General features: G+C 40.7%; 2 protein-coding genes across 2 annotated transcripts; one reads left to right on the top strand and one right to left on the bottom strand.

Annotated features, from left to right (window-relative positions):
• The first annotated feature begins 129 nt into the window (after positions 1-129).
• BTG4 (BTG anti-proliferation factor 4) lies at positions 130-3,925 on the top strand. The gene is made up of 4 exons (XM_007074873.2): positions 130-302; positions 760-897; positions 1,718-1,916; positions 3,738-3,925. Exons 1-4 carry the CDS (start codon positions 130-132, stop codon positions 3,915-3,917), a joined length of 690 nt encoding a protein of 229 aa, XP_007074935.1. The 3' UTR covers positions 3,918-3,925.
• On the bottom strand, positions 1,398-26,943 carry LOC122231146. Its single transcript, XM_042958353.1, has 9 exons — positions 26,376-26,943; positions 26,057-26,182; positions 25,730-25,922; positions 24,899-25,021; positions 22,766-22,917; positions 15,298-15,384; positions 13,061-13,258; positions 9,908-10,030; positions 1,398-1,984 (listed from the first exon to the last, which is right to left on the bottom strand). The coding sequence occupies exons 1-9, from the start codon at positions 26,691-26,693 to the stop codon at positions 1,982-1,984; spliced, it is 1,323 nt and encodes a 440-aa protein (XP_042814287.1). The 5' UTR covers positions 26,694-26,943; the 3' UTR covers positions 1,398-1,981.
• Between the last annotated feature and the right edge of the window lie 302 nt (positions 26,944-27,245).

The following is a 27,245-nucleotide window of genomic DNA, read 5'->3' as shown; positions in this document are numbered from 1 at the left end:
TTTCTATGTTTCAGGTATATAAAACTTCCAAATGGCAATTACATGTTGATTGTAAGCTTGATCCTGTTTCTAGTTCATTTATTCTCACTTCCTTTGAATGGTTGCAGTCCTCCTCCTTTCTCTTGAATCATGAGAGATGAAATTGCAACAGCCGTTTTCTTTGTCACAAGATTGGTGAAAAAACATGATAAACTGAGTAAACAGAAAATAGAAGACTTTGCAGAAAAGCTGACGACAATCTTGTTTGAAACCTACAGAAGTCACTGGCATGCCGACTGCCCTTCTAAAGGGCAAGCGTTCAGGTGAGAGCTGGCATATAGGATGACAAGGGGAACTAATGAGCAAGCAATAACCATTGGCAGTGATTCTGTTGGCAGTCTACGAGTAACAAAAGGTTTACGGCCTCAAATTTATTTGAACTTGGGCTTGGAAGAAATGCAGCAGGTGGTAGTGCATAGAGAAAACTATACAATTTCAACATCGTTGAAAACTGTAGTGCAACCCCCCTTACGTGGGGTGGTTTAAACTATCTCTGACTTGTGTTTACCGTGAAAGATGGGCAGAGGACATTCGGCAAAACCAATTGCGTGACTTAGTGATGTAATGTTGTGAGTAGCTGATGTTGATGGTTCTACTCGGAAAGCCGTGGAGGGACAGGGTGGGGGTCCGCGGTATGAGAGCAGTTGGCCCACCACATGATTCCCGTCTACTAAGGCGCCTGTCACCAAGTGTTTGTTTCCCTTTCCTTGTTTTCTAAAGGTGTATCAGAATAAATAATAGTCAGGATAAAGATCCCATTCTAGAAAGGGCTTGTGCTGAAAGTAACGTGGATTTTTCTCACCTGGGACTTCCAAAGGAGATGACCATATGGGTAGATCCCTTTGAAGTGTGCTGTAGGTGAGTAATCTCACTGGAGGTGGTGTGCTCTGTGATCCCTGGAATCATGGGTTATGGAGTCAGTTCTGTACACCTTTGTGAGAGATGATCCACGAAAGCCCTGCATTAGTGGTGAGGGCACTGGCTGGTTAAGGTTTCAGATGCAAACTTTCTTAGCACAGACTTCCAGTAGGAGTGGACACAGTGGAAGCACAGAGAATTTACACAGTACAGTCAAACCTTGGATTGCGAGTAACTTGTTTTGCGAGTGTTGTCCAAGACCAGCAAACATTTCTAATAAATTTTAACTTGATATGAGTGATATCTTGCAATACGAGTAGTATGTGATGCCTAATGTCACATGATCATAACTGAGCCAATGGTTCTTGAAATTCTCTTTGCTATACAAGTGCTTTGGATTACAAGTGTGTTTCCGGAACGAATTATGCTCGCAAACTAAGGTTTTCCTGTATTTGAAATTTGACTTCAATCACTGCACTGTATTGCCAACTATAGATTGTAAGGCCTAAGTGTTACAGGCAATATCAAGGGGGCAGAGGAATTGGAACTCAGTTCATTAGTTGAATCAAAAGAGACTAGTTTTTATCTTTGTCAGAGAAATTCACCAAGCTAGCCCTTACAGAATACCCTCACTAATTGCTACCCCGTGGAAGCTGAAGGTCACAGTGTCTTGCAATTTGCTTTGCTGTCAAGCCATTTCAATTTGTTTCTTAAAATAACTTTCTGCAGATTGGTTGAGCGGTCTGTAGAAAAGGTTAGAAATGAAAAAAAAACTTGGATTTTTGAATCCTTAATAAAGAAATTTTCTTTTCCTACTTAGGTATGGTGAGAAAAATCATCCATTTACAATTGCTTCTTTTAAAGGCAGATGGGACGAATGGGAGCTTTCCCAACAGGTCAGCTGTGCTGTTAATCGAGCTACATTAGACTACGCCTCTGGCATTTCCTCTGATGAAGAAAGTTGTAACAAAGAACCGCAGATCATTCCTAAAGTCAGCAATCCAAAGAGTATTTATCAGGTGAAGTGTGGTCCAGTTCTCAATGCTTTTTTTTTTTTTCTGTCCTAATTCTGAAAAGAATTTGTTCACTGTAAAAGAAACAAATGGAAAACAGAAACAAAACCGTAAAGATTAAAATCACGTTATTAACATTCTAGGAAAATTTTTTTCTTCTTGGTGTAGTTTCTTTACTTGGTGGAGTCCTCAGGAGTTACATAGGACTGTTTCTCCATATTATTTGAACAGAAGTTTCCTTTAATCCAAATTCCTTCATAATTAAATATTAAAATTAGCAGACTTTCTTGCTAGTAGAAAATAACCTACCACTTGTAGAAAATTTGGAATATTAAGAAATGGTCAAAGGTCTGTAATCTCACCATGAGAACAGATGTTCTAAAAAAAAATACATAATTTAAATACATATTAGATTAATAAATTAAATATATATTAAACATAAATAAATTCATATTATATATTATATATACATACTACATACATATATATATATATATATATATATAACCACAACCCACAGAAAGGTAAGCATACTTATATGTTGGAAATAGGTTTAAAGAAATAATACTTACCCTTACTTAGCATAATGCCCCCAATATTTTCTACTAAATTGATTTCATGACTCAAAAATGGTTGCAACCCACAATTTGAAAAACATTACTCTAGACAGAATCTTGACTGACACTGTATGTATATACTTGTTTGTACGTTTGCTGAAATTAATCACTTCTGTTGTAACATTAGAACAATTGAAGTAACATCTTGGCATTTTTTTCCCTTGTAATTTAACCAATCAATTACTGGCACTCATCTGGATTATTTCCACATTTTTATGATGCAAAAAAAAGTTGATAACTTGTAGAGATAACTGTATTTTAAGTTAGTGTGGAGATTTGATTCTCAGACATGGAGTTACTGGGTCATACGGACATTTCCCTGTTGGGAATATATGCCAAAGTAGCATCTAAAGGTTTTGTTTATTTGTAGTCTAACTAGCTCTATGTAATGAAAGTGTCTCTTGTATCATTTTTCCTAAAATTGGTTATTCTTACTTAAAAATAATTTACTAAAGATGCTACCTGTTCTAGACAGGGTTACTTGAAGTAACATTAAAAAACAAATCTCCATGTGCCCAAATGTTTTGGGTACTTATTAGCATACAAATCTTCTCCTCACGAATTATTTGAGGTCTTAATGTATTATTATAGGCTCTTCAAAGGTTAGAAATATTTTAACCCCTTTTCATATATACTGGCAAATAATTTTTCTATAGCTTGTGTAGTTTATAAACTATAGTTTATTGTATAGTTCTATATGTGTAAAAGTTTAAAATCATATATTGAAATAGATGCCCGTAATTCTATTCTTATGCTTAGAAAGATTTCCTTCCACCTAGGGATCAGATCTGTAGTCAGCTATATACTTTGTAGAGCAACGTACTTTAGGAGTGTGATCTGTAAAACATCTGTATTGGTTATTTGGGATGTTGAAAATGGATATATCTAGACCTTAGCCCAAAAGGTCATGATTAGACAGTTCGGTGTTAAGCCAGAGAGGGAGGGTGGGGTAGAGGAGAACCCAAGAATATACACAAATTTAAAGATGTGTTTTTAAGTATTTTAGTTGTATTAAAGATTTAATTTTCTTAAAAGATAGGACTTTATAACCACCCCTCCCACTGGCTATTATCTGTGTTTTCTATTCGTTGGTACTCTGCTTTGTAAAGGCTTACCTTGTGAGTCATGGGTTTGTGTTTAGTACTTAAGTCTAGCTTCTTAATTTACAGATCTTCATGCCTACTTTGATACTTTTTTTTTTTTTTTTCAGGTTGAAAACTTTAAACAGTCCTTTCAATCTTGGTTCCATGTCTCCCGCAAAAAGAATATGGCAGATGGCCGTATGGGCCTCCTAGGAAATGCTTATGCATTGCATAAAAATCATAAGCGTCAGAGGCCTGCTGCTATCTACCGGGTAGACAGGTACCACTGGGTCAACACTAACCGATAATGCAGTGGTCGGGTACTCGTGGGATAGAGCTCAGAGAAGCGGCTTCATTTTCTCTATAACAAAAGGGAGTCTAAAATTGAGAGGCCCATGAAACAGAAAAAATAACCATCTCAGGGACTAGAGTGGTGTCATGGCAAATCCTCTAGTGCAGATCATAACAGTGTTCTTAGCTATACTTTTAACTCTTAATTTTATGTGAAGTTTTATGTAACACTAATGAATGTACTCAGTAAGGTAATGGAATGAAGATAGTGACCTGTGATGAGATTCAATGAATTATGAAAAGTAACGGTTTAAATAAACATACTATGTTTTTAATAACTTGCTAGTTCAGTTTTTTGTTTTTGGTTTTTGATTTTTTTTTTCTTTTTCTTTTTGTTTTTGGGGTTTTTTTTGCAAGAAAGCTTCGAAAGTTTGTGTTTCTTCATTAGCCATTAAAACAAATAGAACTTCACTTGGCAAAGTGTGAGCCTCATGATACAGTCTCCTGGTTCCATTTTGTTACCTGCCATCACTGCTCTATTTCACAAGGCCATTGGGAGCTTGTTTTAAGATTACTCTTTAAGATACAAAATTCCCTTGCTTGCGTGTCTTTCAAAAATTTTCATCCATTTCTAAAACTCTTAATAGACTTAATTATGACTTTCATAACAGTGACACCTGCTCATTATAAGGATCCAAGCTAATTTAAAATAAAAAAACTTGATAAAAAAATTCAAGCTAAGCACAAAAACAAAACAAGATTCACCAAGAAAAAAAATCCCTACCATCCAGCCAGAAACTACCATTATTAACATCAAATGGTGACCATCTTCCCAGTCATCCTACATATATAAGAACTGATACACAATTAATTTAATAAAACCATGCTATAGGAGTTACTAAATTTTTAGGACCTATTTTAATTTTTCATTTTAGTTATCTCAGCAAAATGGAGAAACTGAGAGTGAAATATTCATGGAAGTTTCTACCACAATATATTTTATTTTCCAAAAGTTTTCTCCGAAGTTAAAAAAGACAAAACAAACAAACAAACAAAAAAAAAAAACAGAAAAAAAAAAACAGAAAAAAATGGGGAAAAAAAAAAAGAAAATACCAGGAGGTTGGAATCATCTTTAAAACTTTGACAATTTTATACAGTATTAATTGTTGCTATCAAGCTGCAGAAAGCATTCTTAATTTTTTTCCTGAAGGACAAGTTGTGAGATATTAAAATCTTGGGTTATGCTTTCTTTCTCTTAAAATTTCATAAACCTTACAGGAAACTGTTTTTGGCACTATACCGTGGAGAAAGCTGAGACCAGTTTGATTTCCCCAACTCCCCACCACTCATATCAACATTTTCGGTGGCTTCCTTTGCCTGCCAGTCTGAGAACTTTTCCTCTATATTAGATATCTATGTCCATGTCTCTGTCAGTCATTTTACATCAGTTTTTCCCAGAATACTGTGTCCCTTTCTCATCTGAAGATGTAATTTTTCTAGACCAATCTTCTACAATATTAATACTTTATTTGTCCATCCATTTCAGGGATACCGACTCTCCTGATGCTGGATCATTACTTTTTGTCTATCTGATTGCTTTAATATCTTTATTTCCTTTTTTTAAAACCACAATTGTCTTAAGTCTTCCTTGTGCCAGTTTGATTCTTACTCCTGTCTGGTCTTTCTTGTTTCTATTTCTTAGTTCCATAATGATATTTTAGATTTCAATCAGTGACTTTCTCTGTAGGAGTTATTCACATGTATAGTTTGACCAGAAAATGAAAGAAAACTGTATAAGATAGTTACTATATGTAAAACAACCTAATACTTAGGAAGAATGGGTTTTTAAGAACCTTTACACAAGGATTTTGTTAACAAAGTGTCTCTTGAAGTGTGTGAGGTTGTTTTGTTTTGTTTTTTAATGTTTACTTATTTTTGAGAAAGAGCAAGTGAGAGCATGAGCAGGTGAGGGGCAGAAAGAGGGAGACACAGAATCCCACGCAGGCTCCAGGCTCGGAGCTGTCAGCACACAGACATAGACTGTGTATGTCTGTGTATATGCGTGTGTACACAAATTATACCTTGAAGATAACTGAAAACTTTTATTTAAAAAAAATTTTTTTTTAACGTTTATTTATTTTTGAGACAGAGACAGAGCATGAACGAGGGAGGGGCAGAGAGAGAGGGAGACACAGAATCTGAAGCAGGCTCCAGGCTCTGAGCCATCAGCCCAGAGCCCGACGCGGGGCTTGAACTCACGGAGTGTGAGATCGTGACCTGAGGTGAAGTCGGACGCCAACCGACTGAGCTACCCAGGCGCCCCTAACTGAAAACTTTTAAAAAGAGACAGCAGTAAGTGCACATAATGCGGCAGAAAAGAGATCATGATCCCCGTCTTGTAATCTGTGGCATTTCCATTAAAAATCGGGTGCTTACCAAAAAGCTGGCAGCTGTTAGCGTATTAGTGGAATCAGATGGAAGGCCCGAGAAGTCAGCCAGGAAGTTAAGAGGATCATGTTTTGGCTTGTGCCCCACTCAGCCAAGAATGAGGAATATAGAGGAAAGCTCTTTAATTCCTGCATGACTTTTTCCTTGTCACCTGTCTCAGAGGCCCTGGACCCTTGGCCTAACTACTTTATATAGTCTTATGCGTCTGGTTTAATTCATCTTCACTCTGCTTTTTTTGGGAAATGCATTTTGTAACTTATGCAAATAGTTAAATAAAGTTCTCGAGGATATGCACCCATTATTTACATTATCAAAGTAAGATTTACCTTCTCAAAGTATTGGAGGAGTCTTTAACCCTATGAAATTACTATGCTTTGACTTGAGGCGGAGGGGGGGGGGCTTTGTTTATGAATTGCCAGTTCATCAAAGAGACAGGAGAATGGTTCCCTCACAGGCCAATCTTAGGGCAACTACATGTTACTGGTATCTGTGCTACGAGGGCAGTAGATACTTTTAATTGAGCTAATAACTAAGGAAACAGTTTTAAGGCTGACAAATGTGGTACTTCCTTTGCCTGATGGCTAATGTTTTAAACTGAATGAGTCTTTGAGATGACTGAGTGACCAGCCGCTAGCAGCAAAGAAATAAGGACTCACTGTCCGTGTAAGACGGCAGAGATTGAAGATCTGTGTGCAGTGAATTGACTCGGAGATGCTCTCCTTGTGGCTGGACTGAAAACTCTCTGTTAAACCTTAATTATAAATCTTTTTTAAAATTTGTTAAACCTTTTTTATTTTTCATTTTTAAATGTTCATTTATTTTTGGGAGAGAGTGGGGGAGGGGCAGAAAGAGAGGGAGAGAATCCCAAGCAGGCTCTGTGCTGTCAGTGCAGAGCTCAACGTGGGACTCGATCTCATGAACCCTGAGTTCATGGCCTGAGCTGAAATCAAGAGTTGGACACTTAACCAACTGAGCCACCCAGGTGCCCCCTGTTAAATTTTCTTGACTAGCCTGCTCCTTTGTCACTTTGCTTGAAAGACTCAATAACAATTGTTACATAAAATAAACCTCGCTTGCTACTCATCTGGGAGTACAATAAAGAGAATTATCCATGTGAGGAGCAGCCTGAACTGCTGTCATTGGATTTGTCTTCCGAGCTGGCTTTTGATACGAAGTTTGTGTTTGCGAAAGAATTTTCTGGCTTACATTGAATTCATGGGACAGTTGTGTCCCTCCTGATTAGCACTTGAACTTCAGTTTCAGATGACTCCTCATCTCTCTGAGGTGTTCCAGCCAGAGTCTCCAAAGTGACTTCTGTGTGGGCCACATGGCCTGTATCTTATCGCCAGATCTCCAAATTCTCATTCCGAATCCCCCGATATTGTACAAATATACCTGACTACTTTGTGTGACTCAGTAACAGACAATTTTACATAAGTTAGTCAGCCTTATATATACAGATACACAAATTGACATTTCTAGAAAGAGGTTCAGTATTTTTAAATAATGAACATTTTAATAAGATATGTGGTCTAATGGTTTTTTAGTCACATTGAAAGTGTCAGCATGTTATCACCTGTGCCAGATATTACCATCTATTATGTTATATATCCACCCAAGATTATGTGATTTACACATGAATAAGTATTTTTAAAAATCCTCTTAATAACTTTATCAGATATATTTACATATTTAACATGTTTTAAACATGCACACTGAAATGATATCACCATTCTCTTTCTAGATCTAAAAATACAACAGAAAAAGAAACATGTAGTTATTTCTCTAAAGACGCAATCCACAGAATGAGGAAAAATAGTTGCAGAATAAGGAATTCCTACAAATAAATTAAACGGGAAATCCAGTGAAAAATGGGCAAAATACTTGAATAGGCACTGCTCAAGAGAAGATATTCAAATGATGTATAAATACAGGAATGGTGCTCAGTTTTAATGGCTACCGGAAAAATGCAAATTAAAATCATATACCACATGCCTGGGTGGCTAAGTCATTTGAGCCTCTGACTCTTGATTTCAGCTCAGGTCATGATCCTGGGGTCATGGGATCTAGCCCCATGCTGGGCTCCATACTGAGTGTGGAGCTTGCTTAGGATTCTCTCTCTTTCCCCCTCTGTTCCTCTCCCCCGCTTGTGCAGTCTCTTTCTCTCTAAAAACAAAACAAAAACAAAAATACCACATACCCAGAAGGATGCAAGAATGCATAAAATAAAAAAGATGGAAAAAACTAAGTGCTGATAATCTTCTGCTGGCAGTATATATTTAGACAATCACTTTGGACATCCAGTTGTAAGTTTCTACTAAAGTCAAACATATCCACACCCTAAGACCTAGAATTTCTAGTTCTAAGTAATACCTGACTCAGTATAGTCACATATAGTCACCAAAAGGTACACAAGACTATTTGTAATAACCCCAAACTGGAAGATACCTACAGGCACATGAGTATCGGAAAGAGTAAATTTTGACAAATCCATACAATGGGGGTCTTATAGCAAAGAGAATCAACAAACTACAGCTACATGCAACAATATGGATAAACCTCACAAACATGATGTTGAGCAAAAGTAATCCATATTTTATGATTCTATTTATGTGACGTTCATGAATAAGCAAAAAACAGTTTATGGTGTCTGAAGTCAGGATAGTGGTAATTCCTGGGGGGCAGATGACTGGACGGAAGGGACATGGGGGACACTTCTGAGAAACTAGTGATGTTCTCTTTCTTGATGTAGATGCTGCTTATACAGAAATGTTCACTTTGGACAATTCATGAGGAGTGGGTTTATGATATATGCACTTTTAAAAGCTGTGTTATATTTTAATATAGTTTTAAAGGTAGTTTTTACCCAAGACATGGGTGATAACTTTAAATAAAGTAGACTGGGGCCCAGGACCGGAGTCAGTGTTCAGTTATTTTTCCAGCTTGCTAGTTTCTGATCTCAATCTTGACACATAAGGTCACCACGCTGCATGAAAAAATGAAGATGTTTGGGGCTTTTCTCTTTGCTAATTATCCATATGCCTTATGGATATTAATGTTGTATTAGTGAAGTATTAGTGAAGTATTGGTGTTGGTCATTTGGAACCAAAATATTTGTTGGTTTTTAAAGATATAAGATTTTACATGCTTATGATCAAACACCTTTTATACAAGAGCAGCAGGTGTCATAAGGTATAACAAGAGAACCCCTGAATGGGAGGGTAATGGACCCAGTTCTAGTTACTTCCTGCTCTCGTCCAGCTGGGTGAACAGGGCAAGTCTGCGTCTCGGTTCCCACTTTAGGGCTTTACCCACCTGAAGGCAAAGGGTGAAATCTTTTGGCTCCTTTCTAACTGAGATCTAAGATCCACCATCTCCCGGTACTGGGAAAACTCTTAAATAGGGTGATTGATCAGGTAGCCTTTCATACCACCATTAATTTCCAATCCTTCATTCTGCTGACTTTTTCACTTACAAATATGGCTCCAAACACATGATGAAGTGTTTCAAGATGTAGAGCAAAGCAGTCTTAATGCTGTAGATCATAAGGCCATCTCACCTCATCTTCTTCCTCACTCTGATCTCTCCGTTTTCTTGGTATCTGTTTTTCAGCAGCAATGACGCTTTTTAGAAGATGTTCCATATTGGTGAAGAGGAGAAGATCCTTGTTTTTCTTAATATACTGTGGAGAGTGTGGAGGAGAGAGTTAATGCCTTTGCACCCATTTCCTTTAAGTACTCGTGGATATTCTTTTTTTTTTTTTTTTAATATATTTTTGGGACAGAGAGAGACAGAGCATGAACGGGGGAGGGGCAGAGAGAGAGGGAGACACAGAATCGGAAACAGGCTCCAGGCTCCGAGCCATCAGCCCAGAGCCTGACGCGGGGCTCGAACTCACGGACCACGAGATTGTGACCTGGCTGAAGTCGGACGCTTGACCGACTGCGCCACCCAGGCGCCCCATGTACTCGTGGATATTCTTAGCCAGACTCTGGATCTGAGCATAGTACATACAATTCTGCTTTTAAAATAAAAGCAAGACCTCTCCCTAAATGGTGGCTGACAGAAGACTAGCATTCCAGCTCCACAATGACCTCTGTTGTGGGCAAGTTTTTACCACTCCTAACCCTCAGTTTTCTCACCTGTAAGTTAGGAACAAAAGTAGCATCTACCTTATAAGGGCATAGATGAGATGCGTGTAAAACTCTCAGCAGAACAGCTGGCACGTGACAAGTATGTAATAAACGTCTGCTATTCCCTGCCCTGGAGTTACCAGGGTGAGGTTGGTGAGACTGGAATGTTTCAGTAGACAGCATCAGGGGTTACACAAACCCCTTCATTAATATAGTAAATATATTAAAAGCCTACTTCTAAGCCTGGAATGTGGGCTATATCAGGAAACAAAACAGACAAACATCTCTGCCCTCATGGAGCTTATGTTCTATTAGGGGAAGAAATGTATTAAACAAGGTTAAGTACGTAAATTACACAGTAGGTTTAGGAAGTGATACAGGAGAAAGGAAATTAGAGCCGAGTAGGGAGAAAGTGATGAACAGGAGAAAAGAGGGTTGCAAATGAAGATGGGCTGGTCAGAGCGGGACTCATTGAGAAGGTGACATTTGAACAAAGTCCTGGAAGAGGTGAGGGAGTTGGGCATGCTCTAACTCCTTAGACCAGTGTCTCTCAACCTCAGCACTACTGACATTTGGGGATGGATAATACTTTGTGGTGGGGACTGTCCTATGTATTGTAGGCTGTTCAGTGGCATCCCTGGCCTCTCTCCACTAGTTAACTGCAGTAGCCCCCTTCCTGGAGCATGATAATCAGAAATGTCTCCAGACGTTGCCAAATGTCCTGTGGGGTATAAAACCGCTCCTGGTTGAGAACCAGTGCCGCTGCAGGCAGAGGGCAGTGCACCTGGTGTGAGTAAAGAACAGCAAGGAGGAAAGTGTAGTTTGGAGGTGAGTGACCAAGGGGAAGAGTAGCAGGTGAGGCCGTGAGAGAGAAGGGGACTTGGTTTCCTTGGCTTTGACTCTAAGTGAGATGGGGAGCCACAGCAGGATTTTAGACAGATCCATTTTCATTTGAAAAGGATCACTCTGACCAATGTGCTGAGAGTAGACTGAGGAGAGGCAAGGCCCGAATCGGGGGACCAGTTAGTAAGTACTACAGTAATCCAGGTGAGATGACGTGGGCTTGCACCACGCTGGTAGCACTGTAGGCAATGAGATGTGGTCTTATTATGAATATACTCTGAAGGTAGAGTGACAGGATTTCCTGATGGATTAGTTACAGGGTGTTTGTAACAGAGAGGTTTCAAGGAAGACTTTGGCCTAAGAAACCAGAAGAATACAGTTGCCACCAACTGCGATCGGGAAGGTTTCTAGTAGGGGAGGTTTGGACAGAAGACAGATTGGGGGCATAATGAATTTGAGATGTTTCTTAGACCCGGAAGTGGAGACGGCCCATAAGCAGTTGAGTTGAGTTAGTGAGTTGGGCGGGGCTGGAGATAAAAATTTGAGATTCCTTGACATATGGTTGGGATTTGAAGCTTGAAGATGGGCTGAGATCCCTAAGGGGAGCAAATATAGACAGAGAAGAGAAGAGGACAGGAATAAATCCTGGCCCTCCAACATGAACAGCCTAGGGAGAAGAGGCAGGACGAGCAAAGGAGACTGAGAAGGAGCAGCCACACAGGTAGGGGCAAACCAGAGGACTCTGGGGTCCTTGGAGCCAAGCCAAGATTGTACTGGGGACAAGGAAGTAATCAGATGGGTCAGATGCTGCTGCTGCTGAATGCAGAGAGAGAACTGAGCATTCTCTGGGGTCTCTGGGGGCTAGGATGTGATTGATTCTGGAGTCTGGATGACCACTGTCACCATCACCATCAACGAGCACAAAATAAATCTCTGATTGGTAACTAATGGGGATCTGATCATAGATAGGTGTATATGGAACATTTACTAGGAGTCAGGAGATCTAGCATCTGATCTCAGATCTGCCACTACTAACAGCTTCATGATTTGGGGCAAATTGCTTAATCTCTCCCTAAATTCAAAATGTGACTAAAAATATGTCTGCTCCCTATTCTGCAGGATTGCTGGCTGAGAGAGAATATATGAGAGAACATATACATAAAAATTCTTCGGAATTTCTAAAGGTTTATATAAATAATGTGAAAAAAGATGCAACTCAAGAGTGAACTGATCTTTCATGAAGGATAACAATTTCAAGATCCCAGATTTAAACTTTGTGATATTTTTAATAGTTAAATATGATGGTATTCTCATAAAAGCACTTTAAATAACACAGTATTAAGAATACCATTATCAGGCTTGCATAGAAAAGAGCACACTGCAAGTTGGGTAAAAAAGCTATCACCTGGGCATCTAAATTTAGTCACTGAGTCACCGTAGTTTTAAAGATGGAATCCTGCAAATTGATAAATAGGTTAGTGGGATATGGGTTAAGTAACTATGGGGCCACATTGGCAATCCCCGAACTCAAACAGCCAGATACCTACTGTCCGCCTGGCAGGGCACAGGATTAAAAAATATATTGTGGTATGTGGTTTGAGGAGCGGCCTGGGTGTCAAGGCAGTGTACCACCAGGGGAGGCCAGAAATATCTGAACACGTCGGACACCGAGGCCTTTAGTCCATGAAGAAGTCAATCTTCAACCAACATGTGCTACACCAGTTGAAGTTAGTTACCTCTTCTGATGACTCTGGCTCCAAGTGAGACTCACACTTCCTTTCAATGAGTTTCGAGAGAAGACCTCTTCCTCTCGCAGAGACGGGCTGCTCTTCCAGCAGAAGAGCACTCACGCTTCGGTCAAGCTTACCGTCCCAGGAAACCGCTGACATTTGCAGCGCCATAGAGAATGCTTCCCTGAAATAAGCCTGCAAGCCCTGGTCAAGGAAAAGGTGAGGGGGGCCAAATCAGTTCCATTCTAGATAATTGCTATTATACAGCTTCAAAATAATAGCTGAAAGAAAGATGGGGTTTGATATCCATCATCTTCACTTGCCCTTACCGCGGGTTATTATTGTCATTTGCAATTCTGGTGCGGCTTATGTGTTGGCAAGGAAATAGCCAAGAAAGCTGTGATGCCATTCTCATAGGGAGGCCACTTCTTTTTGAGTTTTTACAGAGTGGTACATGCATTTTGTTATAGGCTGCCACAGGAAATTAGATCAGGAAAACCTTCCTCCTGGCCAGGCAGTAGGAACCAGAGGCCAACAATGGGACCTAAGTAGCTTTGAAATGTCGCACAGCTTAACAAATCCGTCATTCTGGGAGAGAAGCAAAGAATCCTGTGCATTTTAGAAATACCTTGTAAAATGACCTCAGAAAGGCAGGGTCTGAGTCCTGGCGGAAGTCCTTGGCAGCGATGTGGGCCAGGCAGTGGATCAGCAGCAGAATGAAGCTTCCCACAGATGCCAAAGACTCTCTCCCAACAAACAGTATGTTTTCAGCGCTCTTAGTAGAGGAGATACCCAAATACGGAGATATCAACCTCAGGGAACATCTCCACTACCTCTTTCTTTTCCTACTTTCATGTGGTCTAAATTCACTTCTGGAATCATAAAGTCAGAGACTCCCCAGGCTTAATGGAAATTTACTGATGATGAGGTAAAAACTATTGCTTTAGTTCAACTCCCGGAATAAATCATGTTCGAATCGCAAGGGAGTGATACTATTCTGGGGGCCCACCCCAGAATGTCTGGTTCTATTGGTTGGTTTAGGAAAAACCTTGGCATCTCCATTTTTACCCAGCTCCCCAGGTGGTTGATGCACGAGGTCCAAGGACCTCAGTCTGAGAATCAGTGCCTGACAGGGCTCTCTGACTTTGTCTTTCATGCCTTTATTGTAATCAGGTTCTCAAATATCCTCTCTTGTCTAATTGACTTGAAATAACTCCCTTGTTCAGGCAATAGGTTGGCTTGGAAAAAGCATTAAGTAATTTGGAGTCAGATAGTCTTGAGATCTGGTTCTGGAATGAGCTCTGGGGACAGCTCAGAATAGTGGTTAAACAACGAGTTTGGTGTTCTAATACACGTGGACTCGAGTTTAAACTCTTGATAACACTGTGAGCTTGGGAAAATCACTTGGCCTCAATGGGTCTCAATATCTTAACTCATAAAATGGAGGTCACAAGACTAGTCGCCCAATAGGGTTGGGCTGTTGTAAGCTGTAAATGAGATAATGCACGTAAGGCACGTGGCCAAATGCTGGACACACAGTACTCCAGTAGTCGGTGAATCCCGAGTTTGTTTCCCCATCAGTAAAATGGGATTAAATTCTTGCCTACTTCATAGATAGCTTTGAGGATCAAGTGAAATGATGCCTGGAGGGTGCAGTGTGGGAGTTATTTTTGGTCTTAATTAACTTTCCCAACAACCGAGTGGTCAAGTGTGAACCGCATCCTAGTCCTCTAGCATTGGTTAGCAGTGCCCCCTCTCACAATCACTGTTTACCAATGAACCGTTATCAGTGTTTCAGGTCTGTGTATACTGGCTTAGGGCTACCACCAAGGCACTGCCAATCCTACATATTCGAGGAACTGCAAGCACAAGAACAATTTCGATCCCTTTCTGCGGAAAGATGCTGATTGTGCAGGATTTGCAGAGGCTGGAACCATGACCCTGACGGGAAACACCAGTCTGGAACCACCGACTTTGATGACAGAGATTCATCAACAGGCACAAAGCCATTATGATTCTCTCTCTGGACACAAGCCGGGACATACTCATTTCACTAATTAAGAGAAAGCTTTTACATGGTGACATTTATTATGTCTTACTAAATGACTTATTACCAAGAGGGATAAAGTATGTCAGGACTCGAGAGAGAAAAATGTTTTATAGTGTTTGTTCTTTTTGCTTCTGTCTATCTCTTTAGACCCTGGAATTTTACAAACCCGCCTCTGGGGCTGAATTTGCAGCACCTGAAAGAAGAAGGAGCCTTCGAAGGCATTGTCTGAGGCTTCCATGGCAGGCAGATGAGAAGCAATCTGCAGGGTGATTTCAGGAGCCTGAAAAGAATAAGAAACAAATAAAACCCAAACCCAAACCCATCCTCTTGCTAAGAAATTCTCATGTAGCTCAGCTCCGTAGCACCAACCAAATTAATGGGAAGTAAATGCATTGGAACATCAATTTAAAGTGTAACAGGATAAGGAGCTTCAGTATACACTAAAGGAAAGTGGAAAGAGTATTTCTGTGTTCGATATTTATGCTAATTATAAGCATTAACTTACTACTTTTCTAACTCGAGGGTGGCAGTCAGGCATCGGGGCTGTGAAGCATGATGCTTGAGTCCTCACCTGGCTCTACCCTTTTGGTTGTGTGATGTTGGGTAAGTTAACTCAACCACTTTGTATTTTCCCACCTTATTTTTAAAATGAGAAAAAAAAAAAATAGATATAGGAGCCTGGGAAGATGACAGAGTAGGAGGATCCTAAGCTTACCTCATCCCACTGATACACTTAGATAATAGCCATATCAATGCAACTGACCCAGGAAATGACATGAAGACTGGTAGAACAGACTCTTCACAGTTAGTCATAGAGAGGAGGCCACATCAAAAACGGTAGGAGGGGTGGGGACATGGTTGGGAACGAAACCCCCAGTGAAACGGGGAGAAAACCACACACCAGTTCAACTGCAGCCCCAGCAAGGGTTGGGAGCAGACGTCTCAAATGACTGCTAATCCCACCTACCAACAAAAATCTCACAGTGGGCAGTACGAGGAGAGAGCCCTGTAGTTCAGAGTCACTGCAACCCTAACAGAGGGACGGGGGGCAGACACCTGGTCTGACTGCAGGCCTCACCAACAAAAGCCTCTCAAGGACGACACAGGGAACGCACCCTACAGTTAAGTGTGACTAAAGCCTTGGCAAATGAGCTGAGGGCAGGCATCTGGTCTGATGCAACTATAAGCCCAAAGCGGCCCCAGACTAGCCCCTTAAGAGTACAGGGACCAAACCCTGTCCACAACAGGCAAAGTGGGTCATTGCAGCTGAATGGACTGAAGGCAAACACATCTCAGTCACAAGAGTAGGGTGCACACCGCATACACAGGAGATACCGCTGAAGCATCTGGTCTGCTAAACAGGGGGCATTTTATTTTAGGGCACTAGAGGACCTCTTCTTCATGTGGCCCCTACTTTTAAGAGCAGGAGACTTAGCTGACTTTCCTAATACATAGGAACAAAACACAAAGTTAGACGAAATGAAGAGACAGAGGAGTATATTCCAAATGAAAGAACAGGACAAAAACCACAGCAAAGAGCCCAATGAAATGAAAATAAGCAATGTGCCTGATAGAGAATTCAAAGGAATGGTCGTAAAGATACTTACTTACTGGACATGAGAAAACAGTGGAGGATCTCAGTGAGACCTTCAACAAATAGATAATTAAAAAAAGAACCAATAATAGAAAAATAACTCAATAACTGAAATTAATAATACACCAGAAGAAATCAAGAACAGATCAGAGGATGCAGGACTAGACAGAGAGCAGAGGACAGAAAACTTATTAGAAGAAATAATAGCTGAAAATGTCCCTGAGATGGGAAAGGACACAGATATCCAGATCCAGGGGGCAAAGAAAGCCCCCAGTGAAATCAGTCCAAGGAAGTCTACACCAAGACACATCCTAATTAAGATGGAAAACAGCAAGAGAAAATAAAAGCAGCAAGAGAAAATAAAACCATTACCTAGCAAGGGTAACCCCATAAGGCTATGAGTGGATCTTTCAGCAGAAGCTTTGCAGGCCAGAAGGGAGTGGCAGGATATATTCAAAGGGCTAAAAAGGAAAAGCCTGCAACAAAGAATATTCTATCCAGCTATGCTATAATTCATAAAGAAGGACAGATAAACAGTTTCCCAGAAAGACAAAAGTAAAGGGAGTTCATCACCACTAAATGAGCCTTACAACAAACATTAAAAGGAATTCTTTGAGTGGAAAGAAAAGGCCACAATCAGGAGTAAAAAAATTAGCAAAGAAAACATGACACAGGTAAATACAAACATAATAAAAATAGGCTAATCACTTATAAAACTGGTATGGAGGTTAAAGCACAAGAGCAGTAAAATCAATTATATCTATAAAAATCAGTCACAGTATTCACAAAGTAAAAGGATGTAAAGTATGGCATCATATAGATAAGATGTAAAGGAGGGAGGTAAAATGTTAGTGCCTTTAGAATAGGTTCAAACTTAAGTGATCATCAACGTAATATGGACTTCTATATACATAGGATGCTATATATCAACCTAATAGTATTCACAAATCAAAAACTTATAATAGATAGGCAAAAAATGAAGAGGAAGGAGTCTAAGCACATCACTAAAGAAAGCCATCAAAGCACAAAGGAAGAGAGTAAGAGAAGAAAGGAACAGAGAAGAACTACACAACAATCATGAAACAAGTAACAAAATGGCAAAAGTACCTACTTATCAATAATTACTTTGGACGTTCTGGCAGGGAACACAGCTACTTGTATACCCTCAATAATTAGTTTGAATGTAAATGGACCAACTGCACCAATCAAAAGACATGGGGTGACTGAATGGATAAAAAGCAAGACCCATCTATATGCTGCTTACAAGAGACTCACTTTGACCTAAAGACATAGATTGAAAGTGAAGGTATGGAAAAACATTTATCATGCAAATGGAAGCAAAAAGAAAACTAAGGTAGTAATACTTCTATTGGACACAATAGATGTTAAAACAAAAACTAAAACATGAGACAAAGAAGAATACTACCTAATGATAAAAGGAATAATCCAACAAGGATATATAACAACTGTAAATATTTATGCACCCAATATGAAAGCACCAAAATACATAAAGCAACTATTAACAGACATAAAGGAAAAAAATCAGTAGTAAGTAATACAATAGTAGTAGAGGACTTTACTACCCCACTCACATCAATGGATAGATCACCTAAACAGAGAATCAACAAGGATACAGTGGCTTTGCATGACACATTGGACCAGATGGATCTAACAGACACATTCAGAATATTTCATCCCAACACAATATTCTTTTCAAGAGCAAATGGAACATTTTTCCCAACAGATCACATGTTAAAGCCACAAAACAAGTCTCAAAAAATTAAAAAAGACTGAAATCATAGCATGAATATTTTCTGACCACGATGGTATGAAACTAGAAGTCAATCACAAGAAAAAATCTAGAAAGAACACAACTATATGGAGGCGAAATAACATGCTGCTAAACAATAAATGAGTCAACCAGCACATAAAAGAAGAAATTTAAAAAAATACGGAGACAAATGAAAATGAAAACACAATGGTCCCAAATCTTTGGAATGCAGCAAAAGCTGTTGTAAAAGGAAGGACTATAGAAATACAGGCCTCACTCAAGAACCAAGAAAAATCTCAAACAACCTAACCGTACAAATAAAGGAGCTTTATAAAGAAGAACAAACAAAGCCCAAAGCCAGTGGAAGTAAGGAAATAATAAATGTTAGAGTAGAAATAAATGAAACAGAGACTAAAAAATTAGAACAGATCAATGAACCAAGGATCTGGTTCTTTGAAAAGATCAATAAAATTGATAAACCTTTAGCCAGGCTCATAAAAATATACAGAGATGGAGAGGGAGGGAAGGAGGGAGAAATGACTCAAATAAATAAAGGAGGAGAAACAACAACCTACACCACAGAAATACAAATGATTATAAGAGAATATTATGAAAAATTACATGCCCACAAATTGGACAACCTAGAAGAAATGGATAAATTCCTAAAAACATATAACCTTCCAAAACTTCAACAGGAAAAATAGAAAATTTTAACAGACTGATTACTAGCAATCAAATTGAATCAGTAATAATGAAAAAAAAAAACAAAAACCAAACTTCCAACAAACAAAAGTCCAAGACCAGATGGCTTCACACATGGATTCTACCATTTAAAGAAGAGGAAATACCTATTCTCATACTATTCCAAAAGATATAAGAGGAAGGAAAACTTCCAAATTCATTCTATGAGGCCAGCCTTATCCTGATACCAATATCAGAAAAAATTTCTACAACCCTTCCCCCCAAAAAACTATATGCCAATATCTCTGATGAACATAGATGCAAAAATCCTCATGAAAATATTATCAAACTGAATCCAACAATACATTAAAAAAAAAATCACTCACTACAACCAAGTGAGATTTATTCCAGGGGTGCCAAGTGTGGTTCAATATTCACAAATCAATCAACGTGATATATCACATGAACAAAAAAAGGATAAAAACCATATGATCATCTCAATAGATGCAGAAAAAGCATTTGGCAAAGTACAACATCCATTCATGATAAAAATCCTCAACAAAGTAGGTTAGAGGAAACATACCTCAACTTAATAAAGGCTGTATATAAAAAGCTCACAGCGAATGGCATACTCAGTGGTGAAAAACTGGGAGCTTTTCCTCTACGATCAGGAACAAGACAAGGATATACACTCCCACCACTTTTATTCCACATAGCACTGAAAATCCTAGCCACAGCAATCAGACCAGAAAAAGCAATAAATGTATCCCAATTGGCAAGGAAGAAGGAAAACTTTCACTATTTGCAGGTGACATGATACTATATATGGAAAACCCGAAACACTCCACCAAAAAACCATTAAAACTGATGCATGAATTCAGTAAAGTCACAGGATACAAAATTAATATACAGAAATGTGTTCCATTTCTATAACTAATAATGAAGTAGTGTAAAGAGAAATTAAGAAAACAATCCCATTTACAATTACACTGAAAACAGTAAAATACTTAGGAATGAACTTAACCAAGGAGGTGAAAGATCTGTACTCTGATAACTATAGAACACTGATGAAGGAAATTGGAGATGACACAAACAAATGGAAAGATATTCCATGCTTATGGATTAGAAGAACTAATATTGCTATAATGTCCATATTACCCAAAGCAATCTACAGACTTAATGCAACCCCTATCAAAATGCCAATAGTATTTTTCACAGAGCTAGCATGAATAATCCTAAAATGTCTATGGAGCCACAAGAGACCTCAAATAGCCAAAGCAATTTTGAAAAAGAAAAACATTGCTGGAAGTATCACAGTTCCAGATTTCAAGGCGTACTACAAAACTGTAGTAATCAAAACAGTACAGTACTGGCACAAAAAGAGACACATAGATCAATGGAATGGAATAGAGAGTCCAGAAATAAACCCATACTTTTATGGTCAATTAATCTATGACAAAGGAGGTAAGAATATAAAATTGGAAAAAGCTTCTTTAACAAATGGTGTTTGGAAAACTGGACAACTTATGTTGAAGAATGAAAATGGACCACTTTCTTATACCATACACAAAAATAAACTCAAAATGGGCTAAAGATCGAAATGTGAGACCTGAAACCACAAAACTCCTAGAAGAAAACATAGGCAGTAATTTCCTTGATGTTGGCCATAGAAACCTTTTTCTACATATGTCTCCTAGGGCAAGGGAAACAAAAGTAAAATGAAACTATTGGGATTACACCAAAATAAAAAGCTTTTGCACAGTGAAGGAAGCCATCAACAAAACAAAAAGGCAACCTACTGAATGGGACAAGATATTTGCAAATGATATATCTGATAAGGGGTTAATATCCAAAATATATAAAGAACTCATTACAACTCAACACCAAACACACACACACACACACACACACACACACACACACACACACACAATCTGATTAAAAATGGGTAGAGGACATGAATAGACATTTTCTCCAAGGAAGACATACAGATGCCAAAGAGGCACATGAAAAGATGCTCAACATCATTCATCCTCCAGAAAATGCAAATCAAAACCACAATGAGATACCACCTCATACCTGTAAGAATGGCTAAAATAAAAAAAAACATAAATAACAAATGTTGACAAGGACACAGAGAAAAGAATCCTTGTGCACCACTGGTGGGAATGCAAACAGGTGCATCCACTGTGGAAAACAATATGGAGGTTCCTCAAAAAATTAAAAATACAATTACCAGGGTGCCCGTGTGGCTCAGTTGGTTAAGCGTCTGACTTTTGCTTTTAGCTCAGGTCATGATCACAGCGGCGTGGGATCGGGTTCTGCATCAGGCTCTGCACTGAGTGTGGTGCCTGCTTGGGATTCTCTCTGCCTCTCCCTCTCTCTCTGTCCCTCCCCTGATCACACACTCTCTTGCTCTCTCTCAAAATAAATAAACAAACATTAAAAAAATACAATTACCATATGACCCAGTAATTCCACTGCTGGATTTTTACACAAAGAAAATGAAAACAGTGATTTGAGAAAATATACGCACCCCTATGTTTATTGCAACATTATTTATAATAAGCCAAGATACTGAAGCAACCCAAGTGTCCATCAATAGATGACTAGATAAAAGAGATGTGGTAGATATAGACATAGATATAGATAGATGCCTATATTTATGTCTGTATCTATTTATATCTATATCTATATCTATATCTATATCTATATCTATATCTATATCTATATATCTATATCATGGAATATTACTTAGCCATAAAAAAGAATGAAATCTTGCTGTGACAACATAGAAGGACCTAGAGAGCATTATGCTAAGTGAAGTAAGTCAGGCAGACAAACACCATATGATTTAACTCATATGTGGAATTTAAGAAACAAAACAATGAACAATGAGGAGACAAAAAAACCAAATTCTTTTTTTTAAACTTTTCTAATGTTTATTTATTTTTGAGAGAGAGACAAAGTGCAAGCAGGGGAGGGCAGAGAGAGAGGGAGACACAGAATCTGAAGCAGGCTCCAGGCTCTGAGCTTGAATCCAACTGCGAGATCATGACATCACCTGAAGTCAGAAGCTTAACCGACTGAGCCACCCAGACGCCCCAGAAACCAAATTCTTAAATATAGTGAACAAACTGGTAGTTGCCAGAGGGGAGGTGGTGGTGGGGATGGGGAAAATTGGTGAAGGGGATTAAGAGTACACTTAGCATGATGAGCACTGAGTCATGTAGAGAATTGTTGAATCACTACATTGTGTACCTGAAACTAATATAACACTGTATGTTAATTATACTTGAACAAAAACATGAGAAAAAAATAATAGTATGGCATAGGGTTTTCGTGATTGAATGAGTTATTTCACGCAAGTTATTAGAACATTTTCTGGCATGTACAAAGTACTTAATTGATTCTACTCACCATCATTTGAGACATTAGACTGTAGATTGGTAAAATGACTTCTATCAGTCCCCTTAAAAGAGAGATTACTAAGTAATCTATTCCAGCTGCTTAATCCTAAGGTATATCTACCACCTGAAAGCCTCCTTCCTGGTCACCTTGACCTTCTTGGCTGCATGATGATTGCTCCATAGACAGGCAGGAAACCAGATTTACCTGAAGCTGGGGGGTGAGGAGGTCCAGGATGGAGAGGCCATACTGGTAAACCACAAACTCCCTGGCAGAAAGGTCTGTGGCTTGCACAGCGATAAGCTCTTCCTTCAGCATTATCTGAGGTTTCGGGACATCCTGCAAACAGTTTTCTGGGGCTACAGAGATAAAGAGAACACAGTAACGATTCCACTGATTTTTCTGTACAGTGATGATTTTAGTAAGGGCAACAGCAACACAATTCAGCTTAGGAAAAGGTGTATTTGCATCGATCGGTCCATCCACCCATGCCAGATATGTACACTGTGCCTTGGATCCTCCTGCCCATTTTCATGGAAAAGCAAGTGAGCCTCAGTCAATAGGAACAGAGGTGCCCAGAACAACAACAAAAAGATGAGGGTCTGGAGAGGATGGCAACCAATTTTCTACTACGTGTTTCATAGGGTTGTTTGGAGCACTAAATGTAATGTACTCAGAACTGGGACTGGTACATAGTAAGCACTCAGTAAATGCTAGCTCTATTAACAAAATAATCTTACTTCCTCACAGATTGTCTCTAATGGGCCCCGGGTATTTAAGCATTTTGTATGATCTTTTTATTTTTGAGAAGACAATGAAAAAAGCTTGGGTAGCATGGCATAGCAAAGAATCCTGGGCTAGTAGCTAGAAGACCTGAGTTCTGGTCCAGGTTTTGGAAGACCCTGGGAAAGACACTAAACTTCTTTGAACATCAGCTCTTTCATCTATAAAACGTACGTTAATAATCTTTCGCCATCTTACAGAATTAGAGTTTGGGTTACCAGGTGTAAATAAGACAATGCATGAAAAATTGCTTTCAACATCGTAAAGTCAATACCATCGTAAGACAATGGAGGTTGAAGTGTGGGTGAGAAGCCACTTCTCTGTTCACACTCTTCTTAGTTTTCCCCCCAAAGGAGGGGGAATTAATTAATTAGTTGAGCTCTGGGTCAGCAAACATTTTCTGTAAAGGGTCCAAAAAATAAGTATTTTAGGCATTGCTGGCCAAGAGGCAAACCTGGGGTTCAAATTCAGCGTTCCCATCGTTGTGCTGGAAGTGTGGCCTCCCTCTCCCACGGCGCTTTCCCTTCCTTCTCTGAAACGCAGTGATGTGTCCTCCTGGGAGCTCACCACCATATACCGCCTGCACCCCCTTTTGGCAGTGCCTTTGTAGCGTTGGATAATTGTCCACATGGGTAGGGAGGTTAAGAGCACAGGCTGCGGGACTGAATTCCAGCTGAACTCCTTGAGTTTTGACAACTCACTGGACCTATTGGGATGCCTCAGCTTCCCTCTCTATGAAATGAGTAAAAGTACCTACTTTACTGGGTTGGTGTAGAGATTAAAGGAGCTAACGTATCCAAAGAGTGAGGAGAGCGCACGACAAATTGCAAAGCCCTCCGTACACATGTTATTCTTCTTTTGACTTCCCCCACCCCAATCATTCGCAAATGTAAAATTATTTTTAGCTTGTGGGTCACACAAAAACAGAGAGCTGGCTGGAATTGGCCTGCCGGCCATAGTTTGCAGATCCCTGGTCAAATTCAAGGATGTTTATGGAACTGCGTTGACTAATGGCTTGCATTGTGGTCAACTGAAAGGCATACGGTATCTCCTCTTAATCCTCTTCCACTTGGGCACTGAGTGGATTGAAACAGATCTAATTCTTCAGGGCAAGGCCAGCCATTGTCTTTTCACTGCGAATGTCAAGGGGTGGTATTGGTAAAGTGATCTGGAGTCCCTTTTTGGTGCAAGGTCTTCCTTTTCTTTGTCTTCTGCCTATCTCCCTGCGTCTCACACTTTCCATTAACTCCTTGTAACATGTGGCTGGCCAGTATGGGGTAAAATCCCAAGATTTAGATTCAGTGTTTAGTGGAAAGATAGAAGGCCTTTAGGAATTCCCTTTTGAAACTGACCATATTAGTATTACAGTGGAACTTTGACTCCTATTTGTTATTCCTTATACAGAAAAATCTCTTAGGAATCTTAGGTTGGGGGTGAGGGGAAAGGGATAATTGGTGACGCAAGATTCTGACATTCCCAGTCCCTGGGGTCACACCATCGAACACATTCAGTGCACCATGAAAGTTCCAAGCAGGGGCTACCGGGAAAGGAGGTTACCTTGTTGGTGATGCAGTTGTGCTTGTAGTTCAGCTTCCTCCTTGCGGGCTTGGGACCAGATGTCTACTTTCTTCAGGGTAGAAAAGACTGGTGAGGTCCACGCGATGTCAACTTTATCTGTATCTGCACAGAGACGGGGGGTAGTTGTTGCAGTAAGAGCACAGGATTGGGGCTAAATAAGAAAGAGCCAGATGTAGTGTTACAAGTGACAGGTGGCCTGTAAGATGGCCCCCACGATTCCCCTATGTGTATCCATGCCCTTGTGTTATCCCCTCTGGTTGAGTGTGGGTTGGACCTAGTGATTCATTTCTAATGAATGGAATATGGCTCAAGTAATGAGATCAGGACACAGAAAGGCTGTGGCTTCCATTTTTTTTTTTTTTTTTTTTTTTTTTTTTTTTTTTTGCCCCTTCCCACTTGCTTGCTCTGAAGGAGGCCAGCTGCCATGTTGTGAGCTGTCCTGTGAAGTCCAGGTGGCAGGGAATTGATTCCCCAGGTGAACCTTGAGATGACCGCATCTCTGGCCCAACACCTTGATGTAGCCTGTATGAGACCCTGAGGCACTGGCCCCCAGCTAAACTGCACCCAGATTCGTGACCCACAGTAACTGTGAAATAAAAAATGTTTGTGGTTTTGAGCCACAGAATTTTCTGGGAGTCTGTGGTAACAGCAATATATAACTAATACATTGGGTTTCTCTATATTCCTCCCGAAGAAGGTACTGTGACCACACCCTTACAGTGCCAGAAGCCCTAATGGTTCATTAGAACTTATCAAAACATGGCCAACATTGGCAGCAGAAATGAATGCTGGGCCAGTGACCAGCCTTACCTGTTCCTGGCCCCTGATCCTCTGGTCCTGGACCATAACCTTGAGCTCCCACTAGCACTGCAGTGAGGCTCTTCAGGAAGGGGATCAAGAGTGGGCAGGCAGCAGCCTGGTCCCTTAGAGAAGCTGTGACTGTTCCATAGAATCTGTCTCCAGGGTAATTCTCCAAACACGCAGGGGCTCCTGAGGCAACAATCTAGGACAAAATAGTCAGCACCTGGTTCCATGCATGGTTCCCACCTGTCCCATGTGGCTGCTTTGGGAGCTTCTCGCTGAAGCCCCCACCAAATTGGACATGCAGATCTCCTTGGCCGAGTCCAGAGTCCGTACCTGGGTGTGCAAGAGGTGGAGGCGGCTAAGCTCCCGTTGGTACTGTAAGTGACCGAGGGCTCGATCGAGAAAGCTCTGTCTCTCCCTTACCACCTCCTGAAACTCATCAGAGAGATGCTGAACCACCTAGAGCACAGGAAATGAAATGCCCGAATGAAAATAGAGCTTTTCTCTCTCTTCTTGTTCCCCTCCCAGCCCGTCCACTTCTCCTCAGGGCACCCCCATCCCTGAGTATTACATCACCCTGAAGAACACATCTCACGACATAGGAGGATGCGCGCATTGTACATGGGTCCCCTCATCAGCCTCCGAGCCTCACCTTCCTGAGACGGTTCCAGATCTGGGGGCTCTGACCCCTACTCTGCTGTAGCCACGTCTCCTCCTCCTGGCCCCGCAGCCGGCCCACCGTTTGTCCCAGCTTCTCTGCTGCATGTCCTAAACTCTGCAGGACTCTCTGCATGCCTAGCGCCACCTGTGCCTCCTGCTCCCCCTCCTCTCTGTCTGCTGCAAGGGGCAGAGAGAAGAGCCATGTAACGGCAGCCATGTCTGGGGACAGGGAGAAGAAAAGACACAGTGGTTTACTGCACCTGCCAGGTCCGAGCCAGGGCCTGGCTGGGAGCCTGGGAGGTGAGCACATTCAGAGGGCAGGAGGAGCTCCCCACTCCCGAGATTTCTGCTCTGGGGATCTGGGCCCAGGGGATGCTGTCCCACCTCGAGAGAGCAGGCCCCTCTCTGGGCCACTCTGCATGCTCAGGGCTCTGGCTCTCCTCTGAGTCTCCTGCAGGTGGCAGGACTCCAGCGCAGCACAGGCCTCCTCGGCAGCCCTCAGCTACACAGGGCAGGAAGCACAAAGAAAGGGGCCTCGGAGAGGAAGGCAGGAGCTCTGGGCTGGGCCCCCTCATGCTGGCCCTTCCTCCTCCTCTTCTTCTTCCTTCTCCTCCTCCTCCTCTGTCCTGAGACACTTGGGGGTGACCAGAGTCTAGGGCCTGGAGCCAAGGATCCCAGGACTCTGTCTGCCCTGCGATGGGTTCCATGTTTTCCGTCAGCAGGCGTGACAAAGGCTCCACACTTACAAAAGAAACCTGTGTCGTCTGGGTAAAGGTCTGTGTGGGGACCATGAAGTGGCACCTCTGGGCCTCACCTGTCGCTGGGCATCTTTGCCCGGAACGGAGAGGAGCTCCTGGCTCAG

The sequence above is a fragment of the Panthera tigris genome, chromosome D1 (assembly GCF_018350195.1).
Source record: "Panthera tigris isolate Pti1 chromosome D1, P.tigris_Pti1_mat1.1, whole genome shotgun sequence".
Taxonomy (NCBI): Eukaryota; Metazoa; Chordata; class Mammalia; order Carnivora; family Felidae; genus Panthera; species Panthera tigris.
This window is presented reverse-complemented; position numbering and strand designations above follow the sequence as displayed.